The 19310-nt window shown below is 38.5% G+C and overlaps 1 protein-coding gene across 1 annotated transcript in view; it reads right to left on the bottom strand.

Annotated features, from left to right (window-relative positions):
• Nucleotides 1-19310, bottom strand: part of EIF5B (eukaryotic translation initiation factor 5B) — a 66382-nt gene that overhangs the window by 42909 nt on the left and 4163 nt on the right. The window contains exons 2-6 of the mRNA XM_075563234.1: nucleotides 6321-6446; nucleotides 6135-6219; nucleotides 4794-5469; nucleotides 3240-3457; nucleotides 2723-2873 (exon numbers count right to left, since the gene is read on the bottom strand). Coding sequence (XP_075419349.1) covers nucleotides 2723-2873; nucleotides 3240-3457; nucleotides 4794-5469; nucleotides 6135-6219; nucleotides 6321-6446 — 1256 coding nt within the window. The remainder of the gene's footprint in view (nucleotides 1-2722; nucleotides 2874-3239; nucleotides 3458-4793; nucleotides 5470-6134; nucleotides 6220-6320; nucleotides 6447-19310) is intronic.

The raw sequence follows: 19310 nt of genomic DNA, 5'->3' as shown, positions 1-19310 counted from the left end.
AGCAGATCATGTGCCGCCTGACATATAGTACCATGCTTCTATAGCTTAAGAAATTATATGGATTAGTATATTAACCAACATCAAGAGAATGCAATTAGACAAATCTAGAACATAAGAAATTCTAGAAAACAAAAGATATAGTACTTTGTCAAATAAGTAACTGCCATAAAAAGAGGGAGAATTGGAGAAAGAGAGGGACCAGACTTCAACCTGGAGCACACCAAGACATGAATGCAAAACATCAGCATGAAGCAGGGAACCAATAGAGTGGTCTTCGGGCCAGCCCCAATCCCAACTACGTGGACCCCTCCCACTCCCACCAGAAAAATGCACTTCAGAGAACAGCACTGGTGTTACAGCTCATGGAGAGGGGTGCATGTCATCAGAGCACACAGGAGAAAACAAAGAGGAAAGGAGAGTGGAACACATGTGGCCCGCCAAGCCCCGAGGGCAATACTCCCGCTCAGAGCAGCCAATGCAGAGAGGACCACAGGGTCAGCCCCACCACGAGACACGATGTCCCTCACTGACCCATAATGCTACGGGGACAACACTAGAGACCTAGTGTGGGAATTGCGCCCAATCTGACCCCACCACACCAGGCAAAACACTAAGGGCGTGTAACAGAACAACAAGGGGAGCAAAGCAATGAAGTCCCTGGGGAGTACCAAAAACAGACTTTGGGTGCAAGACACAGCACTCGCCAGACTAGACCAGAAAACACTCCTAAAGGTCAACAAACAGACCCAGAACTATTTATATTTATAGGCATTTCTATTTTTTGCTGTTTTGTTTTGTCTTGTTTTTCTGTTTATTATTGTCTCTGCATGTCTAGCTAGATAAAATAGATGGAATAAACAATCTGGAGGAGAAAACAACGGGACCAATGGTTCCGGGGGGACATGGGAGTGGGAGGGGCAGGGGAAAGGAAGGGGAGTGTCAAACCCACGGACAAGGGAACAAGTGATTTAAATTGATGACAAGGAGGGTGTAGGCAGCCTGGTGAGGCTTGATCAAGAGGAATTACTGAAACCCAAATGAAGACTGAGCATGTTAGTGGGACAAGAGGAAAGTCAAAGGAAACAGAAGAACTAGGAGGCAAAGGGCAATTATAGAGGTCTAAATACAAGCATGTACATATGTAAATACAGTTATATGTAACAAGGAAATAGATCTATGTGCATATACTTATATGTAAGTATTAAGGTAGCAGACAGACGTTGGGCCTCTTCAAGTACTCCCTGAATGCAAGAACACTTTGTTCTAATAACCAGGCATCCTGGGATGCTCACCTTCCCTGACACGATTGCTGAAGACAAAATGGGTGCAAAAGCAAATGTGGTGAAAAAGGCTGATGGTGCCCAGATATCAAAAGATATAGCGTCTGGAGTCTTAAAGGCTTGAAGATAAACAGTCATCTGGCAGAGAAGCAACTAAGCCCATATGGAAGAAACACACCAGCCTGTGTGATCATGAAGTGTCAATGGGATCAAATGTTAGGCATCAAAGACCCAGAACAAAAAATCACATAGATGTGAATGAGGGGAACATGGGTAGTGACCCAAAGTCCATCTGTAGACAATTGGACACTCCCTCACAGAAGGGTCACAAGGTAGAGAAGAGTCAGTCAGGGTTCAGTATAGCACTGACAAAACATACAACTTACCTCTAATTCTTTAATATTTCCTTCCCTCTACTCTCATGACCCCAATTCTACCTTACAAATCCAGCTAGACCAGAGCATGTACACTGGTACAGATAAGAGCTCACAACACAGGGAAACCAGGACAGGTGAACCCCTCAAGAACTGATACCAAGGGCTCAAGTAGAAAGTATTTTGAAGGTGATGATGGCAACATATGTACAAATGTGCTTGACACAATGAATGTATGTATGGATTGTGATAAGAGCTGTAAGAGCCCTCAAAATGATTTAAAAAAATAAGAGGGAGGAGGTTGTGAAAGCTATTAGTGGCTATAGATTTAAAGATGTATATGTCTATGTACCTATATATGTATATATCAACTGAATGTAATGCATTTCTAATCTGGATCCTAATATAAAAGACATTTTGAAGCCAAGTGGAAAAAATAAAACGTTTGAAAATTAAATGGTATCAAGGAATTGGTGAATTTTCTTAGATGTAAAAATTCCTCAATCAGTGTTAAAAAGTAAATTTATTATCTGTTAAGTGATACATACATATGTACTCATGGGTAAAATAATATAGGAAATGGATTTGCTTTAAAATATTCCAGGCAAAAGGTGGTAGGGTTGTCCAAGAACAGCAAATATTAATAGTTATTGAAACCAGATCCATAAAAACTCATTTTACTGGTTTCTGAACTTTTTGTGTATGTTCATTAGACACTGTCTTGTTTACATAGAGATTTCTGTCATCTTGCTGTTGAAATCATCCTAAACAATGAAGCTGTATCATCTTTCTCATGCTCCTAGGAGCCCTGGTGGTGTAGTGGTTACGTGCTGGGCTGCAATCTGGAAGGTCAGTAGTTCAAAATCACCAGTGGCCCCACAAGGAAAAGACGGGGCTTTTTATTCCTGTAAACCAGTTACAGTCTCAGAAACTCACAGGGGCATTTCTATCCTGTCCTACAGGGTCACTACAAGTCGATATTGACTCAATGGCAGTGAATGTGTGTGTGCTTTTCTTATACTTTTATTAGACAGCTTGTAGATTACTCAACTCATTCAGCGTCCTTACCCTGAGCTTGCAGAAGTTTAAGGGTAGCTTCAGCTCTGGCTCTGGCTTCTCGCTGGGATTTAGTTAGAAGTTTCCCTTCTTTTTTCAAACGTTCTTTTCTTTCCTTTTCTTTTTGCTTTTTCCTTTCTCTTTTTTCTTGTTCCAATCGTTCCTGTAAAGAGGCCATGTTAGACAAAAATTTTAGCAGCTTAATGGATTATAAAATGTAAACAACTCAAACTTTAAACAAAGCTCTTAAGATACATATAAAGCATTCTGCTAGGATATTCCAAATTAAAATATTTTAAAGGGTATTTTCAACCATTATTACTTAATACCATTTGAGAGTAGACTGAGACATAAGCAACTTTGTATCTGAAGAAGTAAATATAGGATTCTCTGTACTTTATCTTATCATGTATATCAGAACAACCGTTTTTAAAACTGTAAGTTCATAAGTAGAAGCTTAGAGATAATTTATAGAGAAGAGATTTTAAGTTAAATACAGTATCAATGTTAGCAACTTCATAAAATATACCTCTTCTTTGCGCTTGGCTTCTAATTCTTCAAGACGCTTTATCCGCTCTTCCTCTTCCCTCTTCTGTCTCTCTTCTTCTTCTTTGAGCTTAGCCAGAGCTTCTTGCATAGCTTTAACTGTGGCTTTGCTAGGTCCTTTTTTCTTCTCTTTCTCCTTTTCTTCCTTTTCGCCTTTCTTTTTCTTCTTATCTTTCTTCTTTTTGTCTCCTTCAGTGTCATCTATCAAAACAAAATAGGAGCAAAGTGTTTTAAGTGAAAACAGTCATTTCCTAAGGCAATACCAAACCAATCCCAGAAGTCAAAAACCGTAACAAGCAGTAAACAAACTCCCCTATGCATCAGAAACACGGAGTAAGCCAGAACAGCACAGAATATCACATCAAAATTACAATGTTGGACTCTCAGTTGTTCTGAACTGATGAAAGAAAACATCAGTATAAGAAGGAAATCCCATGTGGGGGAGAGCAATATGGCATCTAAAGGAATTCTTGGTATCTGCACAGAAAAGCTGGCACATGACAGATGCCCAGCAGAAGTTGTTAACAAATAGAATGAACCTGGTACAGCTACTAGATTCACTTCTGTAACAGAATATGAGGATGGTACCACCTTAGGGGGTCATTTGGAATATAAAACAGAAGTGTCAGTGATTATATTCCAAGATCCCTAAGACATCATGCAAAACAATAAGACTATAGAATTATTTTCATGTTGTTTATCTTAAAATTGTCCAAATTATCAAAACAGTGGTTAGAAATGTCATGTTTGTTTTACATTAAGAATCCTCTAAAGAAAAATTACTCTGAAATTCTACACACAGTGGTTAACTGTGTCCAGTCAGTATACCAACTCCTGACGACCCAAGCATTGCAGAGAACTGCTTGCTCCATAAAATCCTCATGGCTGTACATTTATAGAAGCAGTTCTCCGGGCATTTCTTCCAGAGTGGCTATGTGAGCCCAATCTGCCAAGCAGCATCCTATAGCAAACCACTTGCATCAAACAGGCTCTTCATATAATCTATTCATGGTATATTATTTTTATATCCACAGTTATTTTCATTCTGATTAGGGGAGGGAAATTGGGCTAGGAAGCTTATTTTTTCCTTAATTGGTTCTGGTACAAAATGTGACTCATTCCAGCTTAAAAAGATATTAACTAAATTTAGCATATTATTCATAGCATTCATGAATTTTCATAAATTAAACTGGATTTTAAAAGACAAATTAATTCAAAGATATTATCTACCACTTAGTTATCAAAAATGAACATTTTAATAGGCAACTCCCAGATTGTATTAACAACAGGTATTTTTCACAGTGAAATTCTATAAAAATTCTAATCTGTGCACATGGAGTCTTTGAAAGACCCTGTAAACACATAAATTTTTAACAATGAAAATCAAGTCAAAGAATACTCAAATTTAGTATCTTAAAGATTTCTTACAAATAAGTACTTTTAACACCATTAAGAAACAAAATACTGTTGAGGTATAATGATCACACTGTAGCCAGTGAGACTCAAAAGCCCTTTCTCTTTCCTCGGGACTACCAACCTTCTGCTGCAATGGGAGTCTCTCCTTTGTCTTCCAAGGCAGGTGCTGCTCCAGCATCTAGACTGACTTTGGATTTTAAAGGTTCCTCTTCAGGTTTCTTCTGAGATTCTTTTGGTTTGCTTGGATCTTTTTTACCTGTTTCCAATTCCTCTTTTTCTTTCAGCTTCCGAAGCTTTGCCTTTTCCTCATCTCTCTTTTTTCTCTCGCGTTCTTTTTTCTCTGCCTTCTTTTGGGCAACTGTTTTAATTTTGAAAGAGGAATCCTCATCTTCATTTCCGCTCTCTACATTAGAGCCCAGCTTGTTCTTTTGATTTTTTTTCTGTCCTTTTCTAGGCTGCAAAAATTCATCTGATTCGTCACCACTTTCACCTGAAGAATTTACTCTGGAAAGCTCTTTAGTTCTTCTACTGTTATCTTCATCCTCTTCTGAACCATCCCACTTTTTATTTGATTTCTGAACTTTCCCTTTAACTTTTCTAGTGATTTTATTAAAATCATCATCTTCGTCACTCCCAGAATATGTTTCCACTTTTGGTTTTGCAGTCTTTTTTGACTTTGAATCTTTATCTTCCAATTCTTCATTATCATTATCATCAAAACTTTGTTTTTTGCCCTTCTGTCCTTTCTTTTTTTTCTCTTGCTTTAAGGTGGGCTCTTCTTCATTATTTTCTGTTGGCTAAAAAAATTTCCGTTAACAATATCAACAGAAGTACAAAAATATATTTTCTTTTCTAAAGTCATCTAATCCCTTCACAATCATATGCTTCATGAACAATACGGGGGAGAGGGGGAAAAGTTCCATTTTACAAGCATACAAACATCAACCCAATACCAGAAGATAGCTTAGGTCTCAGACATATCTTACATTCACCACAAATTTCAAAATACAGGTGGCTCTGAAGATAAGCACTAACCCCAGACCACGTTCATGACCTTCTTCTAATGCCATGGAAAACCTAAGTGGATTCTGGAAAGGGGAAAAAAAATCCTGCTACTATGTTCTCATTACTTTAAGGTTTACCCAAAAAAATAAAAGCAATATAGAAAATTGGGGATGGAGATGAAAGGAGTAACACCTTCCTCCTCCAGAATATTTTTGTCATCTTATAATCATTTTCAAAAGTACTAATTTCATGAACAAGCAACATACCACAAATTACTTCTGGATTCCGAAGCAAAAAAATCTTTTATCTGGGACTGTTTCTTTCCTAAAAATTGTTTCACTGTTTTGGCATCAGAATTTATATAAACGTCTAAAAAGCATGAAGTTCTGAATGCAGCTCCCCAAAACAGGTCTAAGAAACATGAATGACATGAATGAGAACAGAATCTGTCTTTTACCTTTACCGTAGCAGTTTCTCTGTCAGGTTTGATGCCTTGAGTCTCTAAAGACAATTCTTCCAGTTCTTTCTGGATATCATCTTCACTAGAAATGGATTAAAATATATTTAAAGCATTGGATTAGTTTAATAAGTAAATCCAAACCAAAGCTGATAAAAAAATCAAATATATTTAATATATACTTACTCAAAGTCCTGCCTTTTTTTCTCCCTCTTCTTTTTCCCCTTTGACTTTGAAGGCTCCTGTTCCTTGGCAGCACCAGCTCCTTCTATTTCTGCAGCTAAGGCATCAAGATCAAGATCATCCTTGGCACTTCAATAAAAACAAAGAGGGTCTAATTGTTACTCAAGAAAAAGATAATCTATAGTGTACACTTACAAAAGAACTTTCATCATTTTGACCTTTTAAATGCATTAGTATCCACGAACAAAATTCAATTGGCAAGCTCTCTCATGATACAAGTTGTATTTACTTATCAGCACCAATCAAGTTTCCGGGTTATACTCCACAGTTATTATAAAGAACTCTTAAAAAAAAAAGAAACCGAGGTAATCAATACACACAAATTAATGTCTACAATAAAATTTTTTGGTATGTCTGAAGGGAGTTATTTAAAATTGAGAACTTATAAAACTGGCCGTGTGAAGCACTCATGCAGAGTACAACAATCAATCTCAATTTGCCTGGAGCAACAGAGGAAAAAGGAAAAGTCAGAAATGGAAGGAGGGCATGGACTAAGTGGCTAACTGTCTTCTGGTACAACTTCCCCCTTTGTCAAGGAACCAGAAATATGTGGATGGTGACCACATACCACTACTAAAAAAACCTGATAAAAGATTCTATAGAATTCTCAACAGGGGAATAAATATAGAACAGAATCTAGAACCATGTAGGCTGGATTAACTCCAGAAACTATAGCCCTGAGATAATCATTAAAACTTGAACCAAAAGTATTCCTTTAAGTATTTTTAAAAGTGATAACTTAGCTTAACTAGAAAGAATATCTGCCATGAGCACTGTGCTGTTTGAAGATCTACTGTTGTTACCCACAATGAGGTTGATTCCAATTTAGGAACCCATGACAGAATAAACTGCCCCTAGGACTCTGTAGGTTGCAATCTTCACAAGCGCACAGTGTAATATCTTTCTCAAAGACCGCTCTCTACGAGATGAAACTGACAAGAGCATCTCAAAAGACTAGATGAGAAACATTGGAGACACCTAGTTGATATGAAAGGGGATGGAGTAACTCAGGAAAGGAGAATAAAAGTGAGCGCAGAAAGCTCAAGAAGCACTGGATGCACTCACTCGTCTGTGCCAGCAAACTGCGAAGACAGTTACCTGGCCAAGGGACGGGAAGAGATCCACACCTGTGCCCATTCCACAGAAATGTCACCCAAAAGAAAACTCAAATTGTAGAATGACAACATTGATATCACATACAATTAAAATTTGCTTAAGATCATGCAAACAGTTGTGCTGCACAATGACAAGGAACTGCAGGATTCATAAGAGGTTCAGCAGGATTCATAAGAGGGCATGGAACAAACGGATAGCACTGCAGATGTCAGGTGGACCTTGGTTGAAAGCAGAGGACACCAGAAAGATGTTTATTTGTATTTCATTGACTATGCAAAGGCATTCAACTGTGAGGACCATAATAAACTGTGAATAAACTTGATAAGAATGGGTATTCCAGAACACTTCGTTGTGCGTCTTCAGAACGTGTACATGGACAGATCAAAAGGCAGTTGTGAACAGAACAAGGGAGTGCTGCAAGGTTTAAAATCAGGAAATGTTTTTGTCAAGCTTGTATCCTTTCACCATACTTGTCTTTTACCAATCTATACGCTTAGCAAATCATCAGAGAATCTGGCTTTATGAAGAGTGTGGCATCAGAATTGGAGGACGACTTATTAACAACCCGAGGAAAGCAGATGACACAACTTTGCTTGCTGAAAGTGTGGAGGAATTGAAGCACCTGCTGATAAATATCAAGGATTGTAGTCTTCAGTAAGGATTACAACTCAATGGAGAGAAAACCAAAATCCTCATAACTGGGCCAATAGGTAACATCATTACAAATGGAGAAAATGTTGAAGTTGTCAAGGGTTTTGTGTTACGTGGATCCACAATCAATGCTCATGAAAGCAACAGACAAGATATCAAAAGACATATTGCATTAGGTAAGTGTAGCACAAGACTTCTTTAGGGTACTGAAGACCAAGGATGTAACTTTGAGGATTAAGGTGCACCTGACCCAAGCCATAGTATTCGCCATTGCATCATATGCATTAGAAAGTTGGATACTGAATAAGAAGGGGCATAGAAGAATTGGTGCAATTGAATTGTGGTACTAAAGAAGAATACTGAATGAATGTACCATGGATGGCTAAAAGGACAAATCCATCTGTGATGGAAGTTAGGCTAGAGTGCTCCTTAGAGGCAAAGATGGCATGACTTCATCTTACATACTTTGGACATATTGTCAGGAGAGACCAGTCTCTGGAGAAGGACCTAATGTTGGGTTAAGTGGAGAGGTATTATAAAAGAGGAAAGCCCTTGATGAAGTGGATTGACACAGTGGCTTCATCAATGGGCTTACGCACAGAACAACTGTGAGGATGGTGCAGGACTGTGTATTGTTTTGTTCTGTTGTGCATAGGCTCACTATGGGTCGAAATCAACTCAATGGTACCTAACTACAACAGCAGCAGCAAAAAGATGTGTTGTGCCTCAGGGCAGGTGCTCAGGAAATGAACTGCCTGAGCAGCTTTCTGTGAAATTACGGATTTCTTGATCCCACCCTTGATGTAAGGAACCATAAACTATGAGATCAGAGGTAAGTAGTCTATTAGTCCTAGATGACAGAGAGCCAGATTTGAACTATAATCATTCATATTTTACCTTTTAAAACAAGTGAAAATAAGGCACAGAAAATTTGTCCAGTATCATATGGAGCAGTGATGTAATCTGAATCTAGAACATCTCATCTTAAACAGAGCTCTTTAACAGCTTTCATGATCAAATTTTCAATTTTGCAAGCTACTTCTGGTATGTGTGACAGTATAGAAGCTGGACTAGTCAACAAGCAGTTAGACCAGTTAGGAAGCTTTTCAAGTTATCATTATGAGAAAGGCCGAGAACCTCATTTGCAAATATGGCAAACAAGATAAAGATGAGTCAATTACATAAATATTAAGATGACAGAATCAAGAACACTTAAGTGACTATATACAGGAAGGAAGCGGGAAGAATCAAAGAAGAATTTCTGGTCTCATCAGGAAACAGAAACAGTCTGGCCAAGCAGCCCTGCCAACAATCCACATTGCAGCAACTTCTGGAAATGGTGAGGTATCAATGATTAAAGATGGGCACGTGCCCCACCTCCCAAACTTTGTCAGCCTTCACGTAAACCATGTTGCCTCATTAAAATAGTATAAAGGGTCCATTCATGGTTGACTATATGACACTCAATCCGTGCACCACCAGGGCTCCTTCTAGAGAAGGAATATCTCTAAATTGGCATTTGTATGCTGTTGAGTCTACAAGATTTCTTCTGGTTAATAAAAGACTGACAGTTTTTGAGGACATATCATGTATCAATCATCATAGCTAACAAATGTGAGGCATATCATACACAATGTCATTTAAACCTCACTACAACTCCATGAAGATAAACTCAAAGATTATTTACAAAAGGATGCCAAGCTAGGAAGCAGGATATCAAGAACTCAAAACCATATGGCACCATAGTAAACTGCTTTTACTAGAAAATGTAAAATAATCTATTTTCTGAATTATGTGTTCAAAAAATTCAAGCATAGCTGTACAATCTATCAGATACATAATCCCAATAGTTTCTAACGATTCCTTTAATGTATGATGCACTTCCTATAGAAGTCAAACATATTACTACAAAGACATGATATGAAAGTGCTCTTAACAATCTGGAAGCGAAAACAATGGGACCAACAGTTCTAGGGGACATGGGACAGGTGGAGGTGGGGGGAAAGGTAGTGGTGTTAACAAACCCAGGGGCAAGGGAACAATTAGTGATCCAAATCGGTGGTGAGGAGGGTGTAGGAGGCCTGGTAGGGCATGATCAAGGGTAATGTAACCAAGAAGAATTACTGAAACCCTAGTGGGGACTGAGTATGATAGTGGGACAAGAGGAAAGTCAAGGGAAATAGAGGAAAGAGCTAGGAGGCAAAGGGCATTTATAGAGGTCTAAATAAAGACATGCACATATGCAAACATATTTATATATGAGGATGGGGAAATAGATCTATGTGAATATATTTATAAGTTTAGTATTAACGTAGCAGAAGGGTATTGGGCCACCACTCAAGTACTCCCTCTATACAAGAATACTTTGTTCTATTAAATTGGCATTCTATAATGCTCACCTTCCTGACACAACTGCTGATGACAAAGCGGGTGAATGAGCAAATGTGGTGAAGAAAGCTGATGGTGCCCAGCCATCAAAAGATATAGCGTCTGGGGTCTTAAAGGCTTGAAAGTAAACAAGCAGTCATCTAGCTCAGAAGCAACGAAGCCCACATGGAAGCACACCACTGTACGTAATCACCAGGTGCTGAAGGGATCAGTAACCAGGCATCGAAGAACAAAAAAATCCTATCATTGTGTACTCACCTCCCTGATACAATCGTTGAAGACAAATGGGTGCATAAGCAAATGTGACGAAGAAAGCTGATGGTGCCAGGCTATCAAAAGATATAGCGTCTGGGGTCTTAAAGGCTCAAACGTAAACAAGGGACCATCTAGCTTAGAAGCAACAACGCCCACATGGAAGAAGCACACCAGCCTATGTGATCACAAGGTGACGAAAGGATCAGGCATCATCAGAACAAAAAATCATATCATAGTGAATGAGGAGGGGAGTGCGGAGTGGAGACTCAAAGTCCATTTGTAGGCCACTGGAAATCACCTTACAGAAGGGTCTCAGGGAGAAGACGAGTCAGTCAGCGTGCAGTGTAGAAACGATGAAAGATACAACTTTCCTTTAGTTCCTAAATGCTTCCTCCTCCCCCAATATCATGATCCCAATTTTACCTTACAAATCTGGCTAGACCAGGGGACATATTCTGATAGAGATAGGAACTGGAAACACAGGGAATCCAGGGCAGATGATCCCTTCAGGACCAGTGGTGTGAGTGGCGATACTGGGAGGGTAGATTAGAAAGGGGGAACCGATTATGAGGATCTACATGTGACCTCCTCCCTGGGGGAAGGGCAACAGAGCAGTGGGTGAAGGGAGACATCAGACAGGGCAAGATATGACAAAATAATAATTTATAAATTATCAAGGGTTCATGAGAGTGGGGAGCAGAGGGGGAGGGGAAATATGAGGAGCTGGTGCCAGAGGCTTAGGTGGAGAGCAAATGTTTTGAGAATGATGAGGGCAATGAATATACAAATGTGCTTTACATAATTGATGTATATGTGGATTGTGGTAAGAGTTCTTTGAGCCCCTAATAAAATGATTTAAAAATGTACTCTTATAAAATTAGTGATTTAATTAGAAAATTCAAACTATACTCCACTGAAACCAAACCAAACACACTGTTACTGAGTCAATTCCAACTCACAATGACGTTAACCAAACCTGCTACCATCAAGTCAATTCCATCTTATAAAGGGTTTCTGAAGGAACCCTGGTGGTATAGTGGGATATACATTGGGCCACTAACCACAAGGTCAGCAGTTTAAAATCACCAGCCGCACTGATAGAGAACGTTGAGCCTTTCTATTACCATAAAAATGTACAGACTTAAAACCCACAAGGGGAGTTCTCTACTCTATCCTATAGGGTAGCTGTGAGTTGGCACTGCCTGGATGGCAGTGAGGTGAGCTTTTTGAATGAGGGTTTCCAAGCTTGTACGGGTTTTACAAGAGTGACTAAAGGGTTCTAACACCTTACCATGTGGTCAGTAGCTAAATGTGTAGCCTAGTAAGCCACCAGGGCTTTTCCGTCAACAGAACTGAAAGGTTCATACACCAAGCCGTACTCCCAAGAAATGCTTCATCACTATCACCTCACTTGCTGTATGTGCGGCTTTTATATTATTAAAGAGGCTTCAAAAAGCCTTTTTGGGGGGCACAGAAATCCCATTCCCTAACACAAGCCAAACTCACATAGCAGAACTACCCCCATCGAGTTTCCAAGACTTTATAAAAACAGAATGCCACATTCTCCTCCTGCAGAAGAACTGGCAGGTTCAAACCACCAACCTTTTGATGAGCAGCTGAGAGCTTTAACCACTGTGTGCGTGTGCCTCTTCTAACATGAAAGTAAAATTAAGTAAGAATTGCATACACCTTTCTGACAAAACTTCAAATAGGACTTATCTCATTCGTAACCTAGCATCTGCCTGTACTGAGAGAACAGAGTTGGAAATCCAATTTCAAGATTATAAAGCTACAGCAACAAAATAGGATGGTATTGGTCCGTTTTGTCATCCTGCTTGGCTTAAAATGTGTCATCCCAGAGATCTCATACCGTCAGGAAAGAAAAGCCAGGTGTGGAGCCCATCCTATGGAGCAGTGGTCTTTGTGCTCTGAACTTTCTTGGCCCAGGAGATAGAGAGAGACTGCACGAGAGAGTAAGCAGCAAAGATACAGTATCAGAAACAGAACCATGAGGCTGGCCAGAGATGGCGTGAGGAGCTGCCAACTGAGCAAGATAGCTGAAGTGGGAGCCTGGGATGCCTATGAGATAAAGAGCTTGGACCCACTTGCTCCAGCACAGCAGAGGCCTGAGAAAGGAGGAAGGCAGATAGGATCCTGTTTCCCAGGGGGCCGGGAAGAGCCCTGAATTGCCAAAAGTACTGTCCTGCACTGAAGAAGGGAGACTTTGACTACATGTAGATCCTGGGTTGTAACCAGTTACATACCTAATAGAGCCCATAATTTTAAGTCTTTTTTGTCTTTTTGTGTGGCCAATGCAACAAATTATTAAAGCCAGTAAAAAAGGAGAGTCCTTTTCAAAATTGGATCCAACTATGTTTGCTCTCGACCTTGGAGGCGTCAGCCTTAGGCTGCTAATAGTGATGCTTTCTCAGCCCTGTGAGGTCAGCATGTTAAACTGCTGCATGGTGCGTGTTTCTCAACAATAAAAAATGAATTACCCCCCCAAAAAAACCCACATTTCATATCCACTAGAATGGCTTATATCAAAAAGATAATAGCAAATGATGAGGATGTTCAGAAATTTGGACCCTCATACATTGCTGGTAGGAAAAGTAAAATGGAGCAAGGATTTTGGATAATAGTTTAGCAAATCCTGAAAAAGTTATATAAAGATACTATATAACTAGCCAATTTCACTAGGGATATGAGGAGGCTTCAAAACTGCCATGAAAAAATGGAATTGCTTTCTACTTGAGTCCTGGCATTAGTTCATTCCCCCTCTCCTCCCTCATGAACCCCTGGTAATTTACAAGTCATTATTTTGTCTATCTTATTTTTTAACCACCAATCGCCCCACCCCCTTATATGCCTAAGACAACTGAAAATAAACGTCCACACAAAAACCTGCCCAGGGATGCTTACAAGACTATAAATAACAGCAAAAGATGCCACTAACTGATGAACAGATAAATATAATGTATCCACACAAAGGAATAAGAAGCTGATACATGCTATGACATAGGTGAACTTGAGCACATGCTAAATGAAAGAAGACAGACACCAAAAAGTCACATATTATATGATTCCATTATAAGAAATACCTAAAAGAGGAAAATTATTAAAAACAAAACATAGATTTGTGGTTACCAGGGGAGTAAGAGGCGAGTGGGGAATAATGGCAAACAAGCACAGGGTTTCATATTACTTTAATAAATATAATTTGAAATTAGTGATGATGGTTAGACAAGTCTGCAGTTTAAAATAGTGACTGTTATGACAATTAGATAACAAGCCAGAAATAAAAATAAGTATCGTTTTTCATTTCAAAACACACACATACACGCACGCGCATGCACACATCATAAAACAAAACAAAACCCACTGCCATCGAGTTCATTCCAACTCAGAGTGATCCTACATAGGTTTTCCAAAACAAAATTCTCATGGTAGCAAACAACCTTATTCTCCTGTGGAGCAGCTGGTGGGTTTGAACCGCCAATCTAACAGTTAGCAGTCCATGCTTAACCCACGATGCCACCAAAGCTCCTGGCCATACAACCTTACCATAACCAAACTCACTGCCATTGAGTCTATTTGGAGTCATAGCAAACCCATATGACAGAGGAGAACTACCCCTGTGAGTTTCTAAGACTGTAATTTTTTTTACAAGAGTAGAAAGCCTCATCTTTCTTCCACTGTGCAACTGGTGGTTTCAAACTGCTGGCCTTGTGGTTAGCGGCCCATTGTGTAACAAGTATGGCACCAGAGTACCTGTTATTACCATAGCACCTAACAAATGCACTAATACACTCTTGGACATTTGGTCCAGAGAAATGAAAACAACCCAAAATTATGTACACATATGTTCATAGCAGCTCTGTTCAAGAGCTGACTGGTTTAAACAGTTTGTGGTAGACCCATACCATGAGGTACTGCTTAGTAGTAATAAAATGGAACAATTTATGATTCTTGGAACAATTTGGATGGGTCACAAAGGAATTTTTTTAAGTGTAAAAATGTCAATCTCAAAAGGTTACATACTGTATGTTCCATTTGTATACATTCTTGAAATAAAATTATAAACACATAGAACAGGGCTAAAGATTAGTGAGGGATACAAATGGCTACAAAGATGAAGAATTGGGTTGATGGTGTGGGTCTATACCTTAAATGTGATACTGGTTACTTGAAGCTAAACAGACATTATAGTTGCATAGAATCTCTCTCACACACACAGTAATTGTAAAACTGAATAGGCACTACGAATTCTACCAGTGGTAAAATCCTGGTTTTGACAGTGTACTGTTGGGGAGAAGTTGGTGAAGAGTGGACAAACCAAAAAAAAACCTATTACCATCATCAATTCCAACTCAGAGCAATCTTCACTCAACAGAACCACTCCAGGGCTCTTTGAAGAACTGATAGGACCTCTCTACATGCTTATAAATAAACAAAAACATTTCTTGTACAGAGACTTGGTGGCACTGTGGGTTAGGCATTGAGCTGCTAACCACAAGGTCAGCAAATCAAACCAATCTGCCACTCCTTAAGAGGAAGATGAGGCTGTCTGCTCCTAAAAAGATTTACAGTCTCAGAAATTCTATGTGAGGCTACCATGAAACAGAATTAATTCAAAAGCATTGGCTTTGGTGTTTAGGTGAATCCATGTTTAAAAAAAAAAAGTTTAAAGAATCAAAGTCTCAATCTGAGAAATGAAAATTAACATCTAAAGTTAAATTGACAATCAATGCTTCTTCAAATAATTTGTATTGCTTGTACATTATTGAAAGCTGTAATCTCAGGACATGAGTCTAGACTTAGAAATTCTAATTACAGTATCACATCCTGAGCTCAGTTGACTGTCTGCTTCATATTCCTGTTAACAAGTCACATGAAGCTACGCAGATGGAGCGAGAGCCCTGGAGCTGGAGTAGCCACAAGGCGACCCATGCCAGCACTGAGATGCTTCCACTACTACTGGATCCACAAGACTTTCCACCCACTGGCCTGTGATCTTCCTGCATTCTGCATCACTGCATGTGTTGCTTGAGTCTGAAAAGGAATTTACAGACTAGTATTGGATGTATGGACTAATGTCAGACTGGACTGGGCTGGGATGTTTTCTTAATGTACAATTGCTCTTTGATAAAGTTCTCTATTACACACACACACACAAATAGCAGTCTACTACATTTTTCAGTGACGGCTATGATTGGTTTGCCTGAACCTTTAGAAGCAGAAACGCACACGCACACACACAAAGAAATAGAAAAGCAAAACAAATATTGTATATCTACATAGAAGATCTATTCCTATTATCCCCCCATAAAAGGTTATCAGAATACCCTAAAAACTAGGGATTCTAACAATAAGTACTATATTTATTTGTAAAGAAGATTCCTCTGAAAATATACAGCTTGTCTAAAAAGGGAAGGAATAACTATACACTAAGTTACCAAGCAGAAAGGCTGAGCTATGCAATAATTCAATTAAAGGTAGAAATAAATTCTGTAAAGAAATGTTGGCACTGATTGGCCTATAGACAGTGGCTGTCATTTTTATTCACTCTTTTTTGCTAAATTCTCAATAAACTTTAGCAGTTAACTCACCAGTGAAAATCTTTATGTACATATTACTTTTTCCTTAGTTTTCCTTTTGACAGATCATGATTATTTTAATCAGCAAGTACAAAACAGCGCAAACGAGACTACGCATAGTTTCTGGAGTCAGTCTTAACAGTTGGAAGGTTCTCTATGCCCACTGTTATGGTAACTGCCAGCTGCGTATGTCACAGAACAGTACTTAGTCATTTTTCCTCTTTCCAAACTAGTTATAACATGATCTTTAGTTAAATCTACACTCAAGATATTCACTGTTAAAATTGTGTTAATATTTTGGAAACTGTTAAAACAGGTAGTGTGCTATTATAGTTTTAAATAGTATTTGATTATGATGTGTAAGGGTCCAAAATACTATATTGTGATTTTTAATAGTACATATAAAGAAGGGACTTTGTGAACATATAAGGGACTTTTTTTTTCCTCATGGAAAGAAAATCCCATTATCTTTTGATTCCATTTTTCCACAAACTTTTTGAAGTTGCCCTGAATTTGTCACAAAGTATAAGTTCAGAAAGGGAAAGTCTGTTTCTAGATGAAATTTTTGAATACTGCTGTTGTTGTTTTTGCCCCAGTCTTCCTAACTATTGAGTTATGTTTCATCACAAACTAATAAATTAAATTTAATTTAGTCACCCCATAAGCTAGTTTTATTGATAAGACGGTTCAATAACTCAGGTAGAAATAAGACCTTGAAGAAAATCTTTCCTATTTAAACATTCCCCTTAATAAAAAAATTATTGCTTTAACAGCAACCCAAACTATAAAATACCAAGGAATAAAACTAACAAGTATCCTAAAGATTCAAATAAAGATTATTTTACTGACATTTAAATTAACCAAATAAATTAGAAAGCTTATAGTATTTATTTTATTCACTACTTGATCACCTGGGCCTAAAATAAGTACCTATATACTCGAGTATAAGCCAATCTGGATATCCACCAAGGCACCTAATTTTACCACAAAAACAGCATTTAAAATGTGCTGGAAAACTCGGCTTATATTCGAGTATATACGGTATATCTGGTATTTAAGTGCTTAAGCAGGCTATATATTTTTAATGGGATGATGTTATTCGGTGCTGTTGAGTTGAGTCACAGCGACCCTATGTACAACAGAAAGAAACACTCCCCGGTCATGAGCCATCCTCAGGATTGTTCCCATGCTTGAGCCCACAGTTGCAGTCACTGTATCAATCCATCTAATTAGGGTATTCCTCTTTTTCGTTGCCCCTCTGCTTTACCAAGCATGATGTCCTTCTCCAAGGACTGGTCTCTCCCTGTAACATGTTTAAAGTATGTGAGACATAGTCTCAAAAGCATCCTGTACTTATTCCAACACAGATTTGAGCAGTCTGAGGTACTTTCAATATTCTCCGCCAGCACTGTAATTCAAATGCATTGACTCTTTGGTTTTCCTTATTCAATGTCCAACTTTCACATGCAAATGTTGTCAGGTGCCATGGGGTCAGTTTCAGCCCATAAAGACTATGCACCCAACACTGCCTGGCCCTGCGCCATCCTCACAATTATTCCTATGCTTGAGCCCACTGTTGTAGTCACTATGTCAACCCATGTTGTTGAGAGCCTTCCTTTTTCACTGCATATGAGATGAATGAAAATATGCCTGGGTTAGGTGCACCTAAAGCCTCCAAGTATTATCCTTGCTGTAAAAAGGCCTCGTGCAGCAGATTTACCCAATGCAATGTGTAAATGAAGAGGATAACACACTACCAAAAGTCTCCCAAAATAAAGAATGAGAATCACAATTAAAATCAATTTTGTGTATGTGTTTTAACAGATTTTAATAAATTCATCTATTGCATTAAAGAAAATGAGGAGGGAGAAAAAAGGAAGTAGATGTCAAGAGTTAGTTAACATGCCCTCAGATATTTCAAATTGTCCCCGAACATTTCAAGCACATGTAAAACAAACATTAATGGTGGCCAAACAGCTAGAAAAAAATCTCATTAACGTCTGTATCTAGTGTTTAAAGGTATACTATATACTAAGACAAACATTCGACTGACTGACATTAGCTATAACTGAACATAATTGTAAGGAACCCTGATGGCACAGTGAACCCATGTCCAACAGGCAACAGGGTTTCTATTTACAAGGTCAGCAGGGTGAAACCCATAGTAACTCGACCAAAAAATAGGAGACAATCTACTCCCATAAAGATTTACAGCCTCTGAAATCCAAAGGGGCAGTTCTACTCTAGCCTATAAAATCGCTATGAGTTGGAATTAACTCAATGGCTGTGTTTTGGCTATTTTGTACCTAACTGTTCCAACTTAAGACAAAGTTAAGGCTTAGGGAATATCATAATCCAGAGAGTGTCTACATTCAAAATAGTCTTGGAGCCGGTACTATTTAAATACACAAAGGATAAAAGCAAACTACCTAAAAAAGCTATGTAATTTCTCAACTCCATTGGCCTACCCTCGCCCCTTTTTTGGAAAATGCCAAGTAATTCTGATTAACCTCTGCAAAACCCTACATTTCTTTAGATACAATTTGAAAGCTGCTCAACTAAATAGTTCCTTGAAGCATCAAAAAAAATTCCATTAGCACCTGATAAAATGTGTACGCTTTCAGCCATAATTGTCATAATTTTACCTTCAACATAAACCAAAACTAAAATACAGACTACAGATCAGCTTTTTGCTTTTGTTTTTAGTTGTATGTTTTGGGTGAGAGAAGGGGAAAAAAAGCATTGCTTCTACACTGCCAATCTTTAATATAGCCTCTAGTGTCTGCTGAAAATTTTATAACATCCATGAGGAAATTTATAAGTAAGAAACACGTTTCTATAAAAATAGAGCAATAAATAACTCCCCTCAGAATGATTTTCCATTCATAAGTTAAAAACCAAGAGAAGAATGAGTGAATGAATGAAA

Source organism: Tenrec ecaudatus, chromosome 11, assembly GCF_050624435.1.
Source record: "Tenrec ecaudatus isolate mTenEca1 chromosome 11, mTenEca1.hap1, whole genome shotgun sequence".
Lineage (NCBI taxonomy): Eukaryota > Metazoa > Chordata > Mammalia > Afrosoricida > Tenrecidae > Tenrec > Tenrec ecaudatus.
The sequence above is the reverse complement of the archived record's forward strand: the minus strand, read 5'-3'. Positions and strand labels throughout refer to the sequence as shown.